Genomic DNA, 21,689 nt, shown 5'->3' with positions numbered 1-21,689 from the left:
AGTTTACCTTCATTAATAACCAAGGACACGTACGTTAAAAAACAATGCAACATCATTTTTAACCTTGCGCGTTGGCAAAGATGAGAAACAGCGATGACACCTGGTGTTGGCCAGGTGTGGGAAACATGCAGCTTCAATCACTGATGGTAGGAATATAATTCAGATCAAGACCATCAACCAGTGTCTTCCACCCAGGTGGTGTGAATGTAAATTGGCATAATTGCAAATCACGGTGATAAGTCTTAGACATCCACATATTCCTTGACATTTCTAGGACTTTGTCAAAGGAAAAATCCTAATGTGCACACACAGATCCTTGAAGTGTGCTCATCTGTGCAGAGGCAGGGAGGGACATTGACAGCAGCGGGGACAGAGGCAGTAGGGACACAGCAAAATGAACGGTATATAACAGAAATCTCAACCATTCACATGTGCAAACGAAGGATTTAAGAAATGTTTGGTATCTGAAATATGAAACCAACCTGGAATGGACATCCACCCAAATAGAACTAAACATGAGAAGCCAAGGCAAGACTAAAATTGTAAAACAAATCTAGCAATTTGGCAAATTGGTCATTTGGAGATTGGCTATTGCAAATTCATTATGGTAAGTTGATTTCCAATAATAATAAATTGGCTGCTTCCACTAAGGCTGCCTTGAGTAACCAAATTGCTCCCTTTACATGCAAAAATCAATAAAGAGTCACCTCTTAAAAGTAAATTTGAAATTCTCACAATATTCCAGATTAATTTGGCAAGTGAAGGGATGTCATTCCCTTTCAATTCGTAGCATAATCTATTGTGGTTCCCCTTGCACCCTTAGCATAAACAAACACACACCCATTCTAGTGTGTTGACTAATTCACAGAAAGAACTGTGACTACCAAGGCTAGTAGTTCACGCTTGAGAATGAATGGTTCTCTCCTGACAGTAACTCTCTGACATGCAATATATGGTGGATTACAAGACTGTTCCTGCATCCTTAGGAATAAAGGAATTTCACAGAAAAGCAGAAATATAGAGTGAGAAGAAAAGCTGACAAAGACAGGAGTAGTACGGATTGGTAACTCCTTCAAGTAAGCTTAATGTGGGTCACGTGTCAGTGAAATCATGGAGAGGAGTTAGCGACCGGGACAGGAATAAGTGCCTGAGTAGGAGAGAGATCAAGTGTCAGTTTTATTTTAATACAGTTTGTTTAGGTCCTTTTTTTCCCCCAGTTATAAAACTACTACAGGAAACAAGAAAGATGAAAATAAACAGCCCATTGTGCCATTACCTAAAAGCTACCACTATGAATAATCCGAGGTATTTGTTTCTTTTCAGTATTGTTTCCTGTACTGTTTAATTTTTGGGTTTTATTTATTTTTTTTTTTAGGCTGCACAGTGTGGCATGCAGGATCTTAGTTCCCTGACCAGGGATTGAACCCGTGCCATCTGCAGTGGAAGCTCGGAGTATTAACCACTGGACCACCAGGGAAGTCCCTAAACTTTTTAAAATAACACAACTGAGTACAGAATGTTTATTCAATTTTATGGCCTCTTTTTTTTTTTTTACTGAAGTATAGCTGATTTACAATGTTGTGTTAATTTCTGCTGTACAGCAAAATGATTCAGTTATACATATATATACATTCTTTCTCATATTCTTTTGCATTATGCTTTATCACAGGATATTGAATATAGTTCCCTGTGTATGGCCTGTTTTTTCACTGCATATTATAACATAAGCATTTTCCACATCAAGAACTCCTCACAAAAATGATTTAAAATTGCTGCTTAATATTCCATTGTATAAATATACCAGACATTATCTGATCATGTCTATATTACTGATCATTTTTATAGTTTACTTTTCTTGCTTTTGTAGTTAGAGCTGCAATGAATATCATTGTATTTAAAGACTCCTTCTATTTTAGATTTCTAGAAATTCAATTACTTAGCCAGAATTATAAACTTATTTTTAGTGAGATTTTCTTCGTATTGGTAGATTATAAAAATCATCTTGGTTTGCTATAGGAGTTTGGTCCTACTTTGATTACTTTTTTTAGCTTGTATTTAGGGAAGCCCGTTTTGAGGTTCCATAAAAGGAATTGTCCATGAATACATCAGTCATAGGCTATTGGAGTTAGAAGGGATTTGGGCTCTTCTAATCCAGCCACTCATTTTACAGATGCTGTGTGATTCTGAATGACTGCCCAGGATCACCTGGGATGAAAGTGGTGGATGCTGTGGCAGAGCTGACTCTCCTGACCTCCAGACCAGGATACTCCTTATACTCTATTGACAGGCATGGACAGGAGAGATGAATCCCCCAAAGGGTACAACTGTAGGAGAGAATGACACCCCAGGCAGGGAACAAATGACATGAAGATGAATGTGTGAAGAGAGCCTGGGGGACGATTGGCTGATGTGGCTGAGCACAAGGCATTAAGTGATGTTATAATGAGAGAAGAGTCTAGAAAGGCAGAGGATAAGTCTTGCTTTTCCTAGCCCTGAATTTTATTAATTATATATATAATCATTGCTAATATTTATATAGCACTTTAGATTTTGAAAAGTGATTGACATACATTATCTTTTTTAACCCTCACTGTAGTCCTTTACGGATAAAAGAGACAATATTTTAAATGACTTGTCCAAGATCACACACCAAGCATGCAGCGAGGTTGGGACCTGAAATTCAAGTCTACCAAATCCCATTCACCAGGTATACTGTTTCCCAATCCAGAGCCAAGATCAGTGGCAAAATTAGTAAGCAATTTGAAATAGATAATCACTATTTTTGTAGCATAATTTACAGACCTGCACTGTTGCTTTTTCCACAGTGTCAATCTTGAAATAGAAGGTTCCATTATTCTCTACATTAAGCTTTGCGATGGAATGATTCAGAGGCTCCTCCAGCTCTGGGCTGTTGACAGGTATAGATATGGGGCAGCCAGCGCAAATCCTGGTGGGTGGTTGTACAAAATCCTCCCCTGAAAGAGGCAGGTTTTATATCAGCTTGTGCACTTATGGAGCCGTCTAGCCCAGTATTGTACCTTTCCCACATGTGATCCAGCACCCATTTATAGAGGGCCACGTGGCAGCCCAAGGCCCAGCAGTGAGTGGGTGGAGGTTGCCTGTCAGACCTCCAACTTACTGTCTTTCCTCTCTTCCTCTCCTAAGAGCCAAGTGTGTTTAGGGAAACTTTCAATCAGAAGGTGTTAGTTAGTGACAATCAATAGGCCGCATTTTTAATGGAAACTGTAAAAAGCAATGCTTAACGTAAAGGAATGATTTTCTAGTGGGAAAATTTTAAATCCTATGATTCTGGTGAGCAGGTAACTTCCGTAATGCTTTATATTGTACAATGTATACAACTATCTTCCAAATATGAGAAAAGCCAACTCTTGGTATAAGAAATACTGACTTGACCTTAAACTGGCACTATCGCCCTTTCCCCACATTAAAACATGCAAGGGAAAAAACCTTTAATTGAAAGGATTTTATTCTGAGTAGTTAAAAATGAGATACAGCTTCCCCAATTCACAATATCTGATGCAGGGACAGCCTGTATATGAGAAAGACCAGCTGACATATCTGAAGGCTAGCTTTGCCCAGAAAACATACATTTTCCCTTCTGTCACCATATTCCCTTCTGCCACTTGCTGAGCAATCTCAGCTTCACCTGTTGCAGCACAGCAGGGCAGAGATGGGGCACAGTGTTCCTAGTAAGGTCTGTGGGTCATGTAGATTTTGTGGCATATCATGGGAACCAAAGCGCAATATCTATAGAAAGATTTAGCCAGTTGTCTGGGACCAATGTGAGCACCAATACGTATCATCCTGTACCTGGATAAAGGTCACATTTCTGCGAGAAGGAAGCAATTCTTAGCTGGATATCCACGTATGCTTTATCTGTACATTCACCGATATTCTGGTTTTTAAAAAGCATATAAGAGCATAAATTAAAAACGTTTTTAAGAATCTTTAAACGACTAGTAAAATTAAAAATAGGATGTTGACTTTGCAAATCATCACATAGAAAAAAACAAAACATAGTCTATTTTCAAAAGATAGAATAAGAAACAATGAAAAAGTAGCGCCAACAACAAATACATACACACAAACACACAGAAACATGAAAAAAGATGACAAGAATATCTAATGTAGAAATAATAGCCATACAAGTGAATGGGTAACATTTTCTTTTAGCAAGACAAGGACTTTCAGATTAGGTTAAAACCAAAATCAGTGTACTATATCTTCAAGAATAATAGCATATAATAAAAAAGATAAAGAAAGATTAAATATAATGGCTGAGCAAAGCCACAAGAAGCAAATATGAACAAAAAAGGAGCTAGAGTATTATTAATACTGGACAAAGTAAAATTCAAGGTAACAACTCATAAAGGTAAAAGAAAGATAATTTTATTTTTATCTAAAAGCATGGAATCAAAATGCATAAAGCAGAAAACATATATAAATAGAAATGGATAAAAATAATTGTGCTGGGAAACTCCAATATATAACTATTATACAACAGGCAAAATGTATAAAAGATAAATAAGGTCATAAATGACTTGAATAACATAATAAAGATTTGTTGAAATGGTATTCTCATATGATACACACAATTTAAAATGATACTCTCATAAGTATGATGCAAATAATATTTCTAATTGCTTTTATACTAGGTTACAAGAAAGTCTCAATAAATTTTGCAACTTGAAAACAATACAGGCCATGTTCTTTGACCTTAGCACCACAATGAAACAAAAAACCTCCCTAAAAATTAATAACATAAGTTTAAACAAACAAAAAGTACTTGGAAAAATAAACACACTTTCCTAACTAAAATCTTCATTGATAAGGAAAATAATAAAAAAACAAACTGAGAAAAATGAGAATTCCACATGTTGCCAGGGCAGCACTCAGATTTAACTCCTGGCTTTATACACTTCCACAGTTTAAAAAGAGAGGCAAAAATCATCAAAACAACCCCAACCTCAGTGTTTATCTCAAGAAGTTAGAACAAGAAGAGCAATAAACAGCCTTAAGGAAAACAAGAAGGAGGAAACAATAAAAATAAAAGCAAAACTGGTGAATTAGAAAACAGAAAGCACTAGCATTAATAAATAAATCCAAATAATCATTCGTGGGTTAAGGAAAAAATATCAAATGCATAAAAAAGGAAACCTAACAAAGTATACAGAGAAATGTAAAAATATAAGAGAATATTATGAACAAGTGTATGCTAATTTAAATCTCAAAGAAAGACACTATTCTGGAAAACTATAAATAACCAACACTGACTTAAGAACAAGAAGATAACTTGAATGGACCAATGGCTAAAGAAGAAATGGAGAATGCTATTACTACTCTCAATTTACATCCCATTTTTCACCTCCAAACAGCATAGATGTTTTATAGATGAATAATTTTAAAAATTAAAGAAATATACACTGTATTTACATGCTATATAAACCATTTCTGAATATAGAAAAACTACCCAATCATTCTATAAAATTATATTCTGGATACCAAAACCTTAAAAAATAGAATGCACACACAAACACACACCCAGAAAACTGTTACACCACTTTCACTTATAAATGTATACGTAGACTTCTTAACTAAACTAGGAATAGAACCCAAATGCATATTTAAAGAATAATTAATACTAAACAAGTAGAGTTTACTTTAGGAATCTAAAGATTACTATTAGGAAAGTTGTCAAAACAGCATAGATTAAATTAGAAAAATATGATATTTCAATACATATTCTAAAGCATTTGCTAAATTCAACACCAATTCCTTATTTAAAAACAAAACAAAACTCTTTAAAGAGGAGGAATGTAAGGATGTTTCCTTAACATGAGGAAGAATATCTACTGGGATCCCACAGCAATATTATACATAATGACAAAATTCTAGAGGCTTTCTCAATAAAATCAGGAATAAAACATGAATTTGTGTGATCACCACTATTTCAAAAAATATCTCTGAAAATTTGGGTCAATTCATTGAGACATGAAACAAAAAAATAAACATTGGAAAAGAAGAGATAGTATTATTTGCCTAAGGTATTATTATAGATCTAGAACAATCAAAAGAATCAATGAAAAGACATTAGAGTTAATCAGAGAGTTCACTAAAGTTTCTGGATATAAGGTAAGTGAATCAAAATGTATACATTTGTATATAACAATAACTTATTTAAAAGAGGATGAAAGGAAAAGAAAAAAAGGATTTAATTCCTAATAACAATAACCAAAAACAACAAAACAAAACCTAGTAATAACTTTAGTGAGCATTGTTCTGAATATATTTAAGAAAATCACACAACTTTAGAAATATAAAATAAAACTTGACTACATAGAGATGTATAACAAGTTCTTGATTAAAAAGACTAAATATAGTACATATGCCAATTCCTCAAATTAATTTAGAAATGTAATGCAATTCCAATCTACGTGACAGTGTAAGTTTTTCTTCCACACCTCTTCTAAGATTGGTTTTAAAGATATAAACACTAGAATAATAAATCATGTATTCAAACTTACTATGAAGCTATGGCTGTTAAAATATGGTAGTGTTGGTACAAAAACAGAGAACAGATTTTTTGTAAGAAATTATTATGGGATAAAGTTTGTTGCAAATTTTGTGGAAGAAAAGACTGTTAAGGTATCTGGTTATTCTCTTGAAAAAATCAAGTTAGATACCTCACAAGATACATCAAAATTAATTCCATATAGTTTCAAAAGCTGTATTTAAAAATACTGACCATAGACAAACTAGAAAAAAAAACATATATAGTGACTACTGAGCAAGTTGTAGAAAGATTCAAAAGGAAAATATTGATAGATTTGGTCACCTATAAACATAAACTATTTGTAAGTCAGAAATACCATAATGAAAACTAAAAAGTAAATAAATGAGAAAATATGACAAGACACTGATACCTTTAATATATAAATACTATTTCTAAGTCATTAAGATTTATCCCAAAAAGAAATGGGCAAAGGATATAGAAGACAATTCATAAATTCAACCCATAAATTTCTAATGAATGTATGAAAATATAATGCTTAAATAAATGCATATTAACTATGCTGTTGATTGAGAAAATAAAAACTAAAAATGTTTTTGTCTATGAAATTAGCTGAGTTAAAAAAATACTTAATTCTATCAAGGGTAAACATGGCTGATGGAATGTAAATTGGTGCATTTAGCAGTTAACCTATATATATATCAAGAGTTTTAAGAGTTTTCATACAATTTTATACTCTGTGTAAAGCCAGGACTTTATTCTGAGAAAAAAAAATGCCAAACAGAAATAGCTTTATTCTAAAAGATGTTTGGTGAGTTATTAATTATAATAAAAATGGAAACAACCCATTTTCTTGGTGGGTTTTGAACAAATGACCAAAAATAGGAAAGTAATTTAAAAAATAATCTATGGTATCTTCACTAGGATATTAAAAGTTATTTTTAAGGTTTATCAAGAGTTCTAATGACATAGAAGAATTCTTAGGTGAAAAAAATGTAGCATGTAAAATAAATACAACTACAAAAAGACAAAAAAAAAATCACTCAAAATTCCCCATATTCCCCACCAAAAAAGAAAAGAGGGAAATACGTTCAGATAACTTTGGGTGTTTGGGTGTGTGGTGCAACATTATTATTTTTTCTTTGTTTCTGCATTGTCTTGAAGCTTTCTATAAATGTATAGTTCCAATAAAGGAACACACATATAAGAAATGTACTCCAATAAAGATGTTAAAAAAAAAGTCATGTTCTTTAAAGATACAGGGAATACCACACTTATAGTGCCTTAATTTTGGATGGGGAGAAGGATGCTGGAGATAGCTCAGAAGTTCTCAGTATTATTAGCACATTTGGTTTACCTGAGAAACTTTTAGATCATCTGACTCCAGGGACTCACCCCAGACCAATTAAATAAGAATGTCTAGCATGGTACTGGCACAAAAATAGAAATATAGATCAATGGAACAGGATAGAAAGCCCAGAGATAAACCCACACACATATGGTCACCTTATCATTGATAAAGGAGGCAAGAATACACAATGGAGAAAAGACAGCCTCTTCAATAAATGGTGCTGGGAAAACTGGACAGCTACATGTAAAAGAATGAAATTAGAACACTCCCTAACACCATACACAAATATAAACTCAAAATGGATTAAAGACCTAAATGTAAGGCACTATCAAACTCTTAGAGGAAAACATAGGCAGAACACTCTATGACATACATCACAGCAAGATTCTTTTTGACCCACCTCCTCGAGAAATGGAAATAAAAACAAAAATAAACAAATGGGACCTAATGAAACTTCAAAGCTTTTGCACAGCAAAGGAAACCATAAACAAGATGAAAAAACAACCCTCAGAATGGGAGAAAATATTTGCAAATGAAGCAACTGACAAAGGATTAATCTCCAAAATTTACAAGCAGCTCATGCAGCTCAATATCAAAAAAACCCCAAAAAACCCAATCCAAAAATGGGCAGAAGACCTAAATAGACATTTCTCCAAAGAAGATATACAGATTGCCAACAAACAAACAAAAGAATGCTCAACATCATTAATCATTAGAGAAATGCAAATCAAAACTACAATGCGATATCATCTCACACCAGTCAGAATGGCCATCATCAAAAAATCTACAAACAATAAATGCTGGAGAGGGTGTGGAGAAAAGGGAACCCTCATACACTGTTGGTGGGAATGTAAATTGATACAGCCACTATGGGGAACAGTATGGAGGTTCCTTAAAAAACTAAAACTAGAACTACCATATGACCCAGCAATCTTACAACTGGGCATATACCCTGAGAAAACCATAATTCAAAAAGAGTCATGTACCAAAATGTTCACTGCAGCTCTATTTACAACAGCCAGGAGATGGAAAGAACCTAAGTGCCCATCATCGGATGAATGGATAAAGAAGATGTGGCACAGATATACAATAGAATATTACTCAGCCATAAAAAGAAATGAAATTGAGCTATTTGTAATGAGGTGGATGGACCTAGAGTCTGTCATACAGAGTGAAGTAAGTCAGAAGGAGAAAGACAAATACCATATGCTGACACATATATATGGAATTTAAGGGAAAAAATGTCATGAAGAACATAGGGGTAAGACAGGAATAAAGACACAGACCTACTAGAGAATGGACTTGAGGACATGGGGAGGGGGAAGGGTAAGCTGTGACAAAGTGAGAGAGTGGCATGGACATATATACACTACCAAACGTAAAATAGATAGCTAGTGGGAAGCAGCCGCATAGCACAAGGAGATCAGCTCGGTGCTTTGTGACCACCTAGAGGGGTGGGATAGGGAGGGTGGGAGGCAGGAAGACACAAGAGGGAGAGGGAAGAGATATGGGAACATATGTATATGTATAACTGATTCACTTTGTTATAAAGCAGAAACGAACACACCATTGTAAAGCAATTATACTCCAATAAAGATGTAAAAAAAAGAGTCATGTACCACAACGTTCACTGCAGCTCTATTTACAATAGCCAGGACATGGAAGCAACCTAAGTGTCCATCAACAGATGAATGGATAAAGAAGATGTGGCACATATATACAATGGAATATTACTCAGCCATAAAAAGAAAGGAAATTGAGTTATTTGTAGTGAGGTGGATGGACCTAGAGTCTGTCATACAGAGTGAAGTAAGTCAGAAAGAGAAAAACAAATACTGTATGTTAACACATATATATGGAATCTAACAACAACAACAAATGGTCATGAAGAACCTAGGGGCGATACAGGAATAAAGACGCCGACCTACTAGAGAATGGACTTGAGGACACAGGGAAGGGGAAGGGTAAGCTGGGACAAAGTGAGAGTGTGGCATGGACTTATATATACTACCAAATGTAAAATAGATAGCTAGTGGAAAGCAGTCGCATAGCACAGGGAGATCAGCTCGGTGCTTTGTGACCAGCTAGAAGGGTGCGATAGGGAAGGTGGGAGGGAGGGAGCCGCAAGAGGGAAGAGATATGGGGATATATGTATATGTATAACTGATTCACTTTGTTATAAAGCAGAAACTAACACACCATTGTAAAGCAATTATACTCCAATAAAAATGTAAAAAAAAAAAAGACTTAAATGTTCAGTATGTGCACTTTGGATGCTGCAACTAAAAAAATAAATCAGAATGTCTGGGGGAGTGATCTGGGAATAGGTGTTTTTTAAATCTAGGCTAGTGCTTCTAAGGTGCAACATGCCCTGAGAACTACGTAGGAAAACCCTTAAATCAGTGCTTTCCAAACTTTAATGTGCAGATGAATCACCTGAGAACCTTGTTAATATGCAGATTCTGATTCAGTAGCTATGGGTGGAGTTGAGATTCTACTTTGCTAAGAAGCTCCCTGGTGGTGCTAATGCTGCTGGTCCATGGACCACGCTTTGAATAGCAAGGCCTTAAATCTTACCAATTGTGGGCAAAATATTTCATGTCCTTTAATTACTGTAACAACTCTGTGATATAGGTGCTATTATTCTTCACGATTTTACAAATGAGGAAGTGAAGGCTCAGAAAAGTTATACCAAATCTGATTGGCTTTGTGACTCCAACCAGCCTTTGCAACTCTCTGTGTTGCAAAGAGAAAACTGGGGGTTTATAAACAGATGCAGCAAGATTAAAGCTAGATAACATTTAGGCCTATATAACCTCAAATGGCTAAGCATAAAAAACAGAAGATGTTAATAGATGCTTAAAAGGCCAGACTCAACTCAACCTGACAAAATTAAATAGTGGCTAGAACCTATGTGTTTAGAGGGTTCCTCTCTCTCTCTCTTTCTCTTATACTATTTTTAAAATTTCTGGTAAAATATATATAATATAACCATCATAACCATTTTTAAGTGTATAATTCAGGGCCATTTATTACATTCACAGTGCTGTACAACCATCTCTATCCATGTACTATCTATTTCCAATAGTTTTCATCACCCCAGACACAAATTCTGCAAGTGTTAAGCAAAAAATCCCCGTTCTCCCTCTTCCCAGCCCCTGGTAAACTCTAACCTACTTTTTGTCTCTATGAATTTGCGTATGTTGGATAGTTCCTATAAGTGAAATCATATACTGGTTGTCCTTTTGTGTCTGGCTTATTTCACTTAACATTTTCAAGGTTCATACATGTTGTAGCATATATCAGAATTCCATTCCTTTCTATGGCTAAAGAATTGTTATATACATGTCACATTGTGTTTATGCATTCCTCTATCGATGAACATTTGGGTTGTTTTCCACCTTTGGCTATTGTGAATAATGCTGTAATGAATATTGGCATATAAGTATCTTTTTGAGCTCCTGTTTTAAATTCTTTGGGGTATATATCTAGGAGTATAATTGCTAGGTCATATGGTAATTCTACATTTAACTTTTCGAGGAACTGCCATACAGTTCTCCACAATGGCTGCATGATTTTACATTTCCATCAGCAATGTACAAAAGTTCCAATTTTTCCACATCTTCCCCAATACTTGGCATTTTACAATGTTAAAAAATTATAGCCGGGCTTCCCTGGTGGCGCAGTGGTTGAGAGTCCGCCTGCCGATGCAGGGGACACGGGTTCGTGGCCCGGTCCGGGAAGATCCCACATGCCGCGGAGCGGCTGGGCCCGTGAGCCATGGCCGCTGGGCCTGCGTGTCCAGAGCCTGTGCTCCGCAACGGGAGAGGCCGCAACAGTGAGAGGCCCGCGTACCGCAAAAAAAAAAAAAATTATAGCCATCCTCTAGGTGTGAAGTAGCATCTCATTTGTGGTCTATATTTACATTCCCCCTGATGGCTAATGATGTTGAGTACTTTTCATGTGCTTTTTGACCATTCGTATGACTTTTTTAGAGAAATGTCCATTTAAGTTGTTTGCCCATTTAAAAATTTGGTTGTTGCACTGTGGAAGTTTTTTATATATTCAACATATTAAGCCCTTTTCAGATATATGATTTGCATATATTTTCTCCCATTCTGTGGATTGTCTTTTCACTCTCTTAATAGTGTCCTTTTTACTTTTTTCCCCCCATTTATGAAAAAAACACATGCTTGATTAGAAACATTGGGAAGTATTGAAGAGTTCCAAAAAGTATAAAAAATCAGAAAAAGCAGCTATAGTTCCAACTGAAAGTTAACCATATTTTATATTTTGGCATATTTGTTTTTCATCACTTTTTATATTTACATCTACTTTATGTACCTGAGTAAATCCATATGTGTAATTTTGTACCGTGCTTTTTTTGTTTTTTACTTAACATACTGTAACCATTTTACTAGGTCACTAAAATTTCTGCAAACATAATTTTAATGGCTGCACATATTCTACTGTATGGCTATACTGTAATTTGCTTAATCATTCCATATGCTGAAAATATGTTATTTTTAATATTTTCCTGCTAATAAAAAGTCAAAATTAACATCTTGCTGCCTGGATTTCTCAGTTTCTTCCCATATAATGGACTTTGAGAAGTAGAATGACTAGGTCAGCGGTCCCCAACCTTTCTGGCACTAGGGACCGATTTCGTGGAAGACAATTTTTCCACAGATGGTAGGGGGTGGTGGGGTGGGGGAGATGGTTCAGGCAGTAACGTGAGCGATGGGGAGCAATGGGGAGCAATGGGGAGCGGTGGGGAGCGGTGGGGACCCAAGGGGAGCCATGGGCAGCTGTGAGGAGCAACGGGGAGCCATGGGGAGTGATGGGGAGTGATGGGGAGCCGTGGGGAGCCGTGGGGAGCAGTGGGGAGTGGTGAGGAGCAATGGGGAGCCGTGGGGAGCCATGGGGAGTGATGGGGAGTGATGGGGAGCCGTGGGGAGCCGTGGGGAGCCATGGGGAACGGTGGGAAGCTGTGAGGAGCGGCAGATGAAGCTTCGCTCACTCGCCCGCAGCTCCCCTCCTGCTGTGTGGCCCAGTTCCTAACAGGCCTCAAACCGGTACCGGTCCACGGCCCAGGGGTTGGAGACCCCTGGACTAGATGAAGGGACTTGCAGCCACCCCTTGCTTAAAGCACAGCCTTCTGCTAAAATGCAAATAGCCCTGGGAAGGTCATCATGCCTTATCATCTTAACATGCACTAACTCCTGCCACCTTGAGATGCTCTCTTTTAACATAATTTTGGTTCAGGTAATAAGATATCATCCTGGAAAGGGCCACTGAGGGAGAGAGACGCAGGATGTACTTATTAAAGATAAAAGTAGGGGAGGGAAGGTGAAAGAACAAGCAGAGACAAGTTGGAAGTGAAGGATTATCCTGGGTAGAGCTCGGGAGCCTTGTAAGGACATTGAGCACATGGGGAGGAAAGGAGACAGGAAAGCGTGAAGACATGAAAAGACAAACTTGACCGTGGCATCATTTTGTCTCAGGCGAGTCCTAGCCCCTGGTTATATCTGTAAGTGCTTATTGCCAGATGTACAGACTCTGACCAGCTGGGTAAGCAGCTTGACCAATGACGTGAACTGTCGAGTTCCAAGTGAAAGTGAATGTGAGCTGCGTATGTCATCAAAAATTTTACTGACCGAGTCTTCCTCCACAGCTGAGAGTTCCCACACCTGTAAATACTGGACACAAAAGGCTTAGAACTTTATGATTAGATTTTAGCCTACTTACACCATTTGAAAGGGACTTGCAGTCTGGAGTTAAGAATAGAAAATTCTCCTTGGAACAATTAGTCTGCACAATTGAGTAAGTAATTTCATAGTTCCATCCAGCCACCACCTGAAACGATTTTGGATTGAATATTTAAAGGGCAGTTTAAACATAATTCACAGTGTCAGGAGGAGCTTAGAATACTGCACACACTATTATTATTACTAGGCAAAAGTCATTACTGAATAAATATTGAGCACATTATGACTCTCACACCCTTCAGCACAACACACACACACACACAGCTACACATCTGAAAATGAAAAGCAATTTATAGATGGACTTACTGTATTTCCTTAAGTAAGACCTAGCAATATTTCCTCTGCCAGGCAACAGGAAAAAAATGATCTGTTGAATTTTGTAAAATATTAATAATGCTTTTCTAGATGGATAAAGAAAACTTTGGAGCTGGAGTGGCCTTGACCAGTAGGTCCTTAGGTTCCCAGACTGCCAGACAATAAGATTTCTCCTGCTTTATCTGGGGTGGGTCCCACCCTGATAGCTGGATATTGACAGAACTGAGTACAGCATGCATCTTGCATGAAGGCAAGTCGGAAGGTCAATTAAAAGCAGGAAATGCTACTGACCAAAGTGGGTCCCTCATAATTAGAGGCTGAAATCCAAGGGGCCCAGTCAGCTGCCAGTAAAGTCTTCATGAACTGAGGCAACGGAAAGACCAGATTTACAAGTATTTGCTTTTTTCTCTGCTGACACAGAAACCATAATTTAGAGGGTACCCAGCAAGCTTTGCCAACTTTTTTAGGTACAATTTAATATTGGGAGGCCATATTTGCCTCATAATAGTTAGGTGATGAGAGAGTCTTCTTAAAACCCTAAGGCCAGAATGACTTTTCCATTTCACCATCTCTAGGAGGACATGCAATGCTGACCATCCATTCATTAAAAACAAATCTCCCAGGAAGGTGGTCTGATTAGTTTCCCTTTCCCCATTTACATACTGCAGTATCCAAATCATTGTGCCTGAAGAGAAAGCCTTTGCCTCCTGAGCTAGTCTTATGAGAACATGAAAGAGTTCCTCACCACCACCTGTGGAATCATATGTTTTCCTCGGCCAAAGGTTTATTTTAGGTAATGAAACCCTAAACCATAAAGATCTAACAAATTTTAACAATACTATGACATGGGAAAAATTAAAGAACAAACCTGTCTTTGGGCCCTTTTTACTTCTTTAAGATCAAAGAGGTGGGGGTGATCGGTGTTGTTGTTAAAGTGTTCAATGGCATGTCTCAGAACAGGTTCCAAGTCGGGGCTTTCGGTTGATATGGGGTGCAGGCAGCCAAGGCAGTCGTACTGGGCTGTCACCATGGGGCCCTCGGCTTGACAAAGAAAGAGCAAGCAAAAGGGCAGCGTTAACAAGCAAATCCTGCATTCACATACATTGCCCTAAATAAGTCAGATAATTTGGAAGGCCCTGATAAGCAAACTTTCCAGTAAGTCCTCGTATGCACTGGAAAAAGAGAACACAAGACTGAATGATAGAGAAGACCTGTCGTTCACTTAGGGACATCTTATATGCATCCTGTTGTGCATAATTATTTTAAATTTATTTTAAAGTCATTTTAAATTACAGAAGTGATACACGAATTTATCCTCATAAGAATTAAAACATTACAGATGTATTTTTATTTCTTTTTCAGTGTTAACCAAAGCTCCTTGAAGCTGGGAGCAGGGTGTAATACATTTTGTATCAATTCAATCCAACAAACATGTATTTCGCACCTGCTATAACATGCCCTGTGTTGAGCATGGCTGTGTGGATGCATTAATTCGTTAGTAATGGTCACTGCCATGAAGGAGTGGGGCAAAGTCAAGGGGGAGAGACCGAACTGGAGATGGATGATTTCAGTATAATTCAGCAAGAGCTTGGAAAGGCAGGAGCCCAGAGTGAGCCCAGGGAAGCCTTTCCTGAGGAGAACAGGATGATCTAAGAAGGGTGAAGAGCAGTCAAGGTCAACCTCTCAAAACAGGGTGTGAGGCCTGAGGAGAATGGAGGGATGGCTCCTGAGGAACAAGGATGAGGCAGGGACCGTGTGGTACACACATCTTAACCAGAGCTTATAGCAGGAGGCAGGGAGGGGTGGTTTGAAGTGTGAGCAGTCTGAAGAGAGGCCTCTGCTGTGGAGTCTGGGCTGTGCTCTGTAGGCAGGGATTCCTAACTATTTTCCTGGGTCACAGGCTCCTTTGATGACCCTAATGTAAGCTATGGCGCCCTCTCCTGGAAGATGCACATACTCACAACCTTCTCCACTTCGGGGCATTCCTAGACCCTCTGAGGTGAATTAAGAATGGTCCCCGGTAAGAATGCGGAGCCACCGAATGGGTTTTAATAAAATGATGTAAAATATTTTAAAAAGGAGAGAGTCTGTGTTAAATCACCACTGTTCATGACACACAGCCCTGACTCCCTGGTCAGTAGTAGTACATGTGGCAAAAAGGGGAAGAAATGAAGGAGTCCTGGGCCCCTTGGCCCCAGGGCTCTCACAGCCCGAGGATGTAAGATCCCCCAGTCAGCAGTTCAACGCAACCCCCCTTGCAACTGTTTCTCGGCATTCTCTCCATAAGTTTGTGTCAGGAAATGACATACTCTGTGAATATTCATAGCTTTCCCCCCTCCTCTCCTTGTAGAAGTTAGGTTGAATCAGGGTAATGGGCAAAGTTAAAAAACTAGAGGGAAATAAATAAATAAATACTGTTGAAATAATATTTACATTTTTTCCAAGAAAAATATACAGACCCTTTGAATAAAATTGTTTCTAAGATGGTTTCTGTTAAAAACAAACAAACAAACAAACAAACAAAAACTAGAGGGGATGACATGGGAAAGATGAGAGAATTACTGATGGGAAAACAAAACAAAAAAAGATGAACACAGGAGGTAAAAGGGAGAGATGGAGAAAAGCCCAGAAGCTGGTTTGCCTGACCTCAAGGGCAGCTCCCACTGGTGTAGGGGAAGCGATGGAGCAGCCTTTGAGGGTGAGATGAGCAGGGAAAGATGCAAACTCAGTTTTTCTGGGTGACAATGATTTTCCACCCTGCCTCAACATTGCCAGAGAGATTTTTAAATTAAAATGTTTCAAATTTTGAATTCTGAAACATATCTGGCCAAAAAGTTTTCAGATAAGAGACTGTGGACCTAGCACTAATTTCTGAAGGTGTGGCAAAGAGCTTTTTCTCTCATGGTACATAATGTGCTCTGCTCTGGATAATGTTAAAATGTGCTTACGAGATGGAGTTCTTCAGCCAAATAATAAAAAGCTACCCCTATCAAAAGATTTTAATTACTTGTGATTTCTGTTTTGGACTATTTTACTTTGAATGCAACTTCTTGCAGGAATGGAAACTCAAGGGATGTAGTTTTTGTGGGTACCATATAGAGGATTAAGGCTGGAATAGAAGGATCACTACTACAGTGGGGTTCAATAGCATGGCTGAAGATGCTGTTCTGGAGCTCACGTACAAAAACGCTATCTTGCAGAAGGCCAGTTCCAGGATGGCTTTTGTGACTGACTTCACATAGACGTGCCCATCCTTCTGTATGTGGCACCTCTGCCACAAGAGGGAAGGAGCTAACAGTAGTCATCTGCTGATAGGTTTCTCCATACTTAGATTCTAAAGGAATATCGTTTATGGAGGGTCTATTCCACCAACTCTGCTAACTGCTAGCTGTGGGGTCTTGGACAAGATATTTGACTGCTGTGGGCCTGTTTCCTTATCTGTGAACTGGGGATATTAACATTTGCCTCATAGAGGTGTTGTAAGGAATAGATATGTTAATACACATGAAGTGATTAGAACTGTGGCTGGTAATAAGGGCTCAATAAATGATAGCTATTATTACCTTTACCTTAATTATCATTAATACATTATTATGATTACATCTTCAGGTGTATCATCTAGTTTCATTCTAAACAACTGTGCAAAGTGGGAATTACTGTGATCTCCTTTTATAGGTAAGGAAAAGGAAAGCCAAGAAGGTGAGAGCTTTGAAAGCTTCCAGGCCAGATCTGACCTCAAAGCCTGTGCTACTCTCAGTCTAGGACGCTGCCTACAGTTGAAGCCAGTTCTGTGTCTTCTCATCCTTTTGCACACACCTAATACAATGCTGCTCTTGAGGAAGAGAATCAGGATAGCGCCGAGGGGCGTGAGGCCCCACCTCAGGACTCTGCCGCTCCACCCCTCCAGCGCCCCCACAAGGCTGCAAGTGGTATCGCCACTGCTGCCCTCCGGGAAAGAGGGGTCTGGTGCCACACAGAAGAGGTTCATTTTTCCCCAGGGCAGCACCACCAGGCACAGCAGCTACCTGGAGTAATCTGGCAGGTCTGGGTAGCCACGGAGAACTTCATATTCCCCCTCTTCGCCACCGTCGCTGTGCATTCCCCTGTAGCCTAAGAATAAGAAGGAAAAAAAAGGATTAAAAAAAAGATATATCTTAATCTTTCAGATGAAATCCACCTAGTACTATTGCTAAATACGACTTTCCTTTTTAAACCCTTGTCAAGGGCTTCCCTGGTGGCACAGTGGTTGAGAGTCCGCCTGACGGTGCAGGGGACGCGGGTTCGTCCCCCAGTCCGGGAGGATCCCACATGCCGCGGACGGGAGGATCCCACATGCCGCGGAGCGGCTGGGCCCGTGAGCCAAGGCCGCTGAGCCTGCGCGTCTGGAGCCTGTGCTCCGCAACGGGAGAGGCCACAGCAGTGAGAGGCCCGCGTACCACACACACACACGCACACACACACAACCTTGTCAAGATTTTTTTTTTCTAGCAGAGTTTTGAGACACAAGAATGAATGTTTTGCAGCCTAATCATTATTTTATACAAGCCACTGATATTCGTGAAATACTGGAGGAAAGGCAGTTTAAATGGCGAGGTTTTAGAGTACGAATCTTTGTTTTGAGCCCCGGAGATATTTCTATTTCATCAAGATGCACACAGTGCCTGAGAACCAGCCTGCTAAACTGTCCTCTTGATTTACCTTTCAATTTCAGCGTTCAAACTGCATACAGGAAGCCAGGGTTTTGACATTGAAGAGGTGGCTCCCTGGACTGGGAGGAGAATGGCTTGCTTACTGACAGGTACCATCACAGTCTCCCTCAATTACGGCCCAGCAAGAAGCTGTGCTGTGCCAGGGCAGGGTAGGCGTTAGGTTAAGACAGCCCTTGGTAAACTTGGCCGAGAAAACTGGAGGCTCGGAAACTGTCAACACACTCACAGCTTGTGCAGAGTCATCGTAGTCACAATCCTGCCAGGTTTTGTCACTTTGAACAGGACAGTTGCCCTCCTTGATTTGGTACTTGAAGGAATAAAACGTATCAGGATCATCCTGAAAAACAGCAAACAAAGATACATACGGTTCATCTAACTGACCCAACAGCAAATCATTTGAGTGGGATCTGGGGCAGTTATATTTGATCTTGATTTGATTCAATTAAGGCAAAAACATTTATTAAAAATATTGAAAGTTTATAAATATTTACTTGAAGGAATGTTCATAATATACTATTTACAAGTATATATATGTTTAAATTATAAAATAGATCCATAGTTTTAGCCCATTTTTGTAGAAACCAATTTATATGTAAATATATATAAAAAAACTTTTTTTAAGTCTGGAAAATTATGCAGCAAAGCTGTTAAAATGTGTGTCTTTCAGTGGTGGGAGTACAGTTCTCTTTCACTTTCTTCTTTCAACAAACATTCCTGAATTGTCTATTTTTTTGAACAAACATGTATTATTTTTACAGTTAGAAAACAAACCAGAAGCCTTTTTTCCATTAAAAAAAAAGTAACAGTTATCTGGATGGGGGGAATAATTATGGGTAATTTTAGTATTTTTATTGGCATTGTTTTGTTTTCTATTTAGTATAGCATGACATGAAATAATAAATTGAACTTGTAAAGTTTAAAGGTGCTGACTTAGGTGAGCCTTCAGATGCAACGTCCTGGTGTGTCAGAACAGCAAGGGACCTCAGAGGGGATGTTGTCCATCTTCTCAGTTTGCAGGTGAGAGAAAGGAGGCCCCAGGTAGATGGCGTATGCCTTAGGCAGCCTCCCCACCTTGGAAAGGCAGAGCCAGCTCCGGATGGCAGGTCTCCTGACTCGCCAGGCAGTGCTCTCTCCACAGTGTTTGCATTTGGGAGATGATGGAATCAGACAAGATAGACTCCAAGGTTCCGTCCAGGTCTCAGATTTTAATAAAACCTAAGTGGTCATGGTACAGGCAGTCCCCAGACAGCAAGGTAGAGATAAAGAGTGATTCTATGGACATTTTAGAATAAAAAACCACATTTACCATGGATGTCTGCCAATAAAGACTACAACCATACTAGAGAACACTAGGACTCACAGGACTGCACAAGTTTGTGAAACAGAAAGGCCGGACTTTCAGAAAACAAATAAACAAAAACATATCTACTGGGCTTTTTCCTTTTTCCTTATCATATCAAATACCTGGGGTTTTTTTCCACCAAAGTACTCAGTTGCTTAACTATCACAGAAACACAATGTTTTATAGTGAAATTCACTTAAACGAACTATTGTAAGATTTGTAATTCTTGAAGTCACATACCCTGTCAGGGTTTGTCTCCATCCTGAGTGCATCGATCAGTGATTTTAAAAAAGTGCTAAAAATCAAGTAGAACATGGCTGTTACCTTGATGCATTCAGCCATATGGACTTCATGGTAGGTATTTTGTCCAATGCAGTTGAACCAAGTTAATCTCATTTCTGACTCCTCTTAGACAAACCTTCCCTTTCCCCTAGCTTAATTGAGGTATAATTGACAAATAAAAATTGTATATATTTAAAGTGTACAATCTGATGAATTGATACACATGTATATTGTGCAATGATTATCACAAACAAGCTAATTAACACACCCATCACCTCACATACTTATATTTTTGTGGTGAGAATACTTAAGATCTAGGCTTTCAACAAATTTCAAGTGTACAATAAAGTATTATTAGCTATAATCACCACACTCTATATTAGATCCCCAGGACCTATTCATTTTATAACTGAAAGTTTGCACCCTTTGACCAGCGTCTCCCCATTTCCCCCACCTCCCAGTCCCTGGCAATCGCCATTCTACTTTCTGTGTCTGTGAGTTTGAACTTTTAGACTCCACACATAAGTGAGATCATATCATACTTGTTAGACGTACCCCTTTAAGAATCCGCTTCCCACCTGAGGTCTGGAGGTCTTCATATTTTTGTCTAGGACTGGTCACCCAGTAAATCCTCCTGCTGCAGCCTGACCGAGTTCCTGGATTCCCCACTCTGCACAGTCCCTTTAAAATTTCTCCATCTACCTTTGTTTCATTTCACCCTAGGATATGCTGCTCTGATCACCCAGGACTAGTAATACCTTTCCCTTCACCCTCAGGCCAGAGAATGGTGTTGGTCTTTTCTAAGAGCTGTAAGCTTCCCTTTGATTATCAGTTCTTTGGTGATTGGGGTGCGTGTGTGTGTGTGTGTGCACGCGCGTGAGGCCTGGGCTCCAAGTGACAGCACAAATCCCCAGTGACCTCAAGGTTAAACACAGCTCACTCACCGTCCTGATGACCTCAGTTACGCGGTACAATACAAATTGGTTGCCACTTTTGTTCCCACTGTTATATTTCTTCAGAGCAGTGTCCACAGCTTGAAATACATCCTGGTCATTGCAGTCGATTTCTTGCGAGGACTCCTGGGTTAAAGTTGGTAGCAGCCTGGAGCAAAGAAACAGGATGGTGATTAATTTCATGATTTAAGTCTCGCTCTGGGAGTTTCACCAAGAATTGGGAGCCAATTAAGATGCTGATTTTAACTCTCTTCAGCCTCTATCTCCTCCGGGCTCTCCTCTCGCTGCTGCCTCTGTGCTCTGGGGGCCTGGCTAATTCCTGCTGCTGCGCACTATTTGCTTATTCCAAAAGGACAAATGGCCCTGCTGGGTAATCCAAGCAGATTTCAGGCTGAAACATTACAACACTGGGGTTGTTGACCTGCTTGTTTGCATTT

At 38.8% G+C, this 21,689-nt stretch overlaps 2 protein-coding genes across 3 annotated transcripts in view; one reads left to right on the top strand and one right to left on the bottom strand.

Annotated features, from left to right (window-relative positions):
• KNG1 (kininogen 1) overlaps positions 1 to 21,594 on the bottom strand; it is a 28,108-nt gene extending 6,514 nt beyond the window's left edge. Inside the window, exons 1-7 of one of the 2 annotated variants that reach the window (XM_081234321.1) lie at positions 21,244 to 21,594; positions 18,902 to 19,012; positions 17,992 to 18,076; positions 14,835 to 15,007; positions 13,632 to 13,739; positions 3,832 to 3,916; positions 2,803 to 2,975 (exon numbers count right to left, since the gene is read on the bottom strand). In XM_081234321.1, the coding sequence (XP_081090447.1) occupies positions 2,803 to 2,975; positions 3,832 to 3,916; positions 13,632 to 13,739; positions 14,835 to 15,007; positions 17,992 to 18,076; positions 18,902 to 19,012; positions 21,244 to 21,435 (927 nt within the window). In that variant the 5' untranslated portion in view covers positions 21,436 to 21,594. The remainder of the gene's footprint in view (positions 1 to 2,802; positions 2,976 to 3,831; positions 3,917 to 13,631; positions 13,740 to 14,834; positions 15,008 to 17,991; positions 18,077 to 18,901; positions 19,013 to 21,243) is intronic. The other variant, XM_081234322.1, reaches the window with a different exon arrangement.
• Positions 1 to 21,689, top strand: part of RFC4 (replication factor C subunit 4) — a 243,151-nt gene that overhangs the window by 51,967 nt on the left and 169,495 nt on the right. The window lies entirely within an intron of this gene.

This window comes from Mesoplodon bidens (genome assembly GCF_964165515.1).
Source record: "Mesoplodon bidens genome assembly, chromosome: 5".
NCBI lineage: Eukaryota > Metazoa > Chordata > Mammalia > Artiodactyla > Ziphiidae > Mesoplodon > Mesoplodon bidens.
This window is presented reverse-complemented; position numbering and strand designations above follow the sequence as displayed.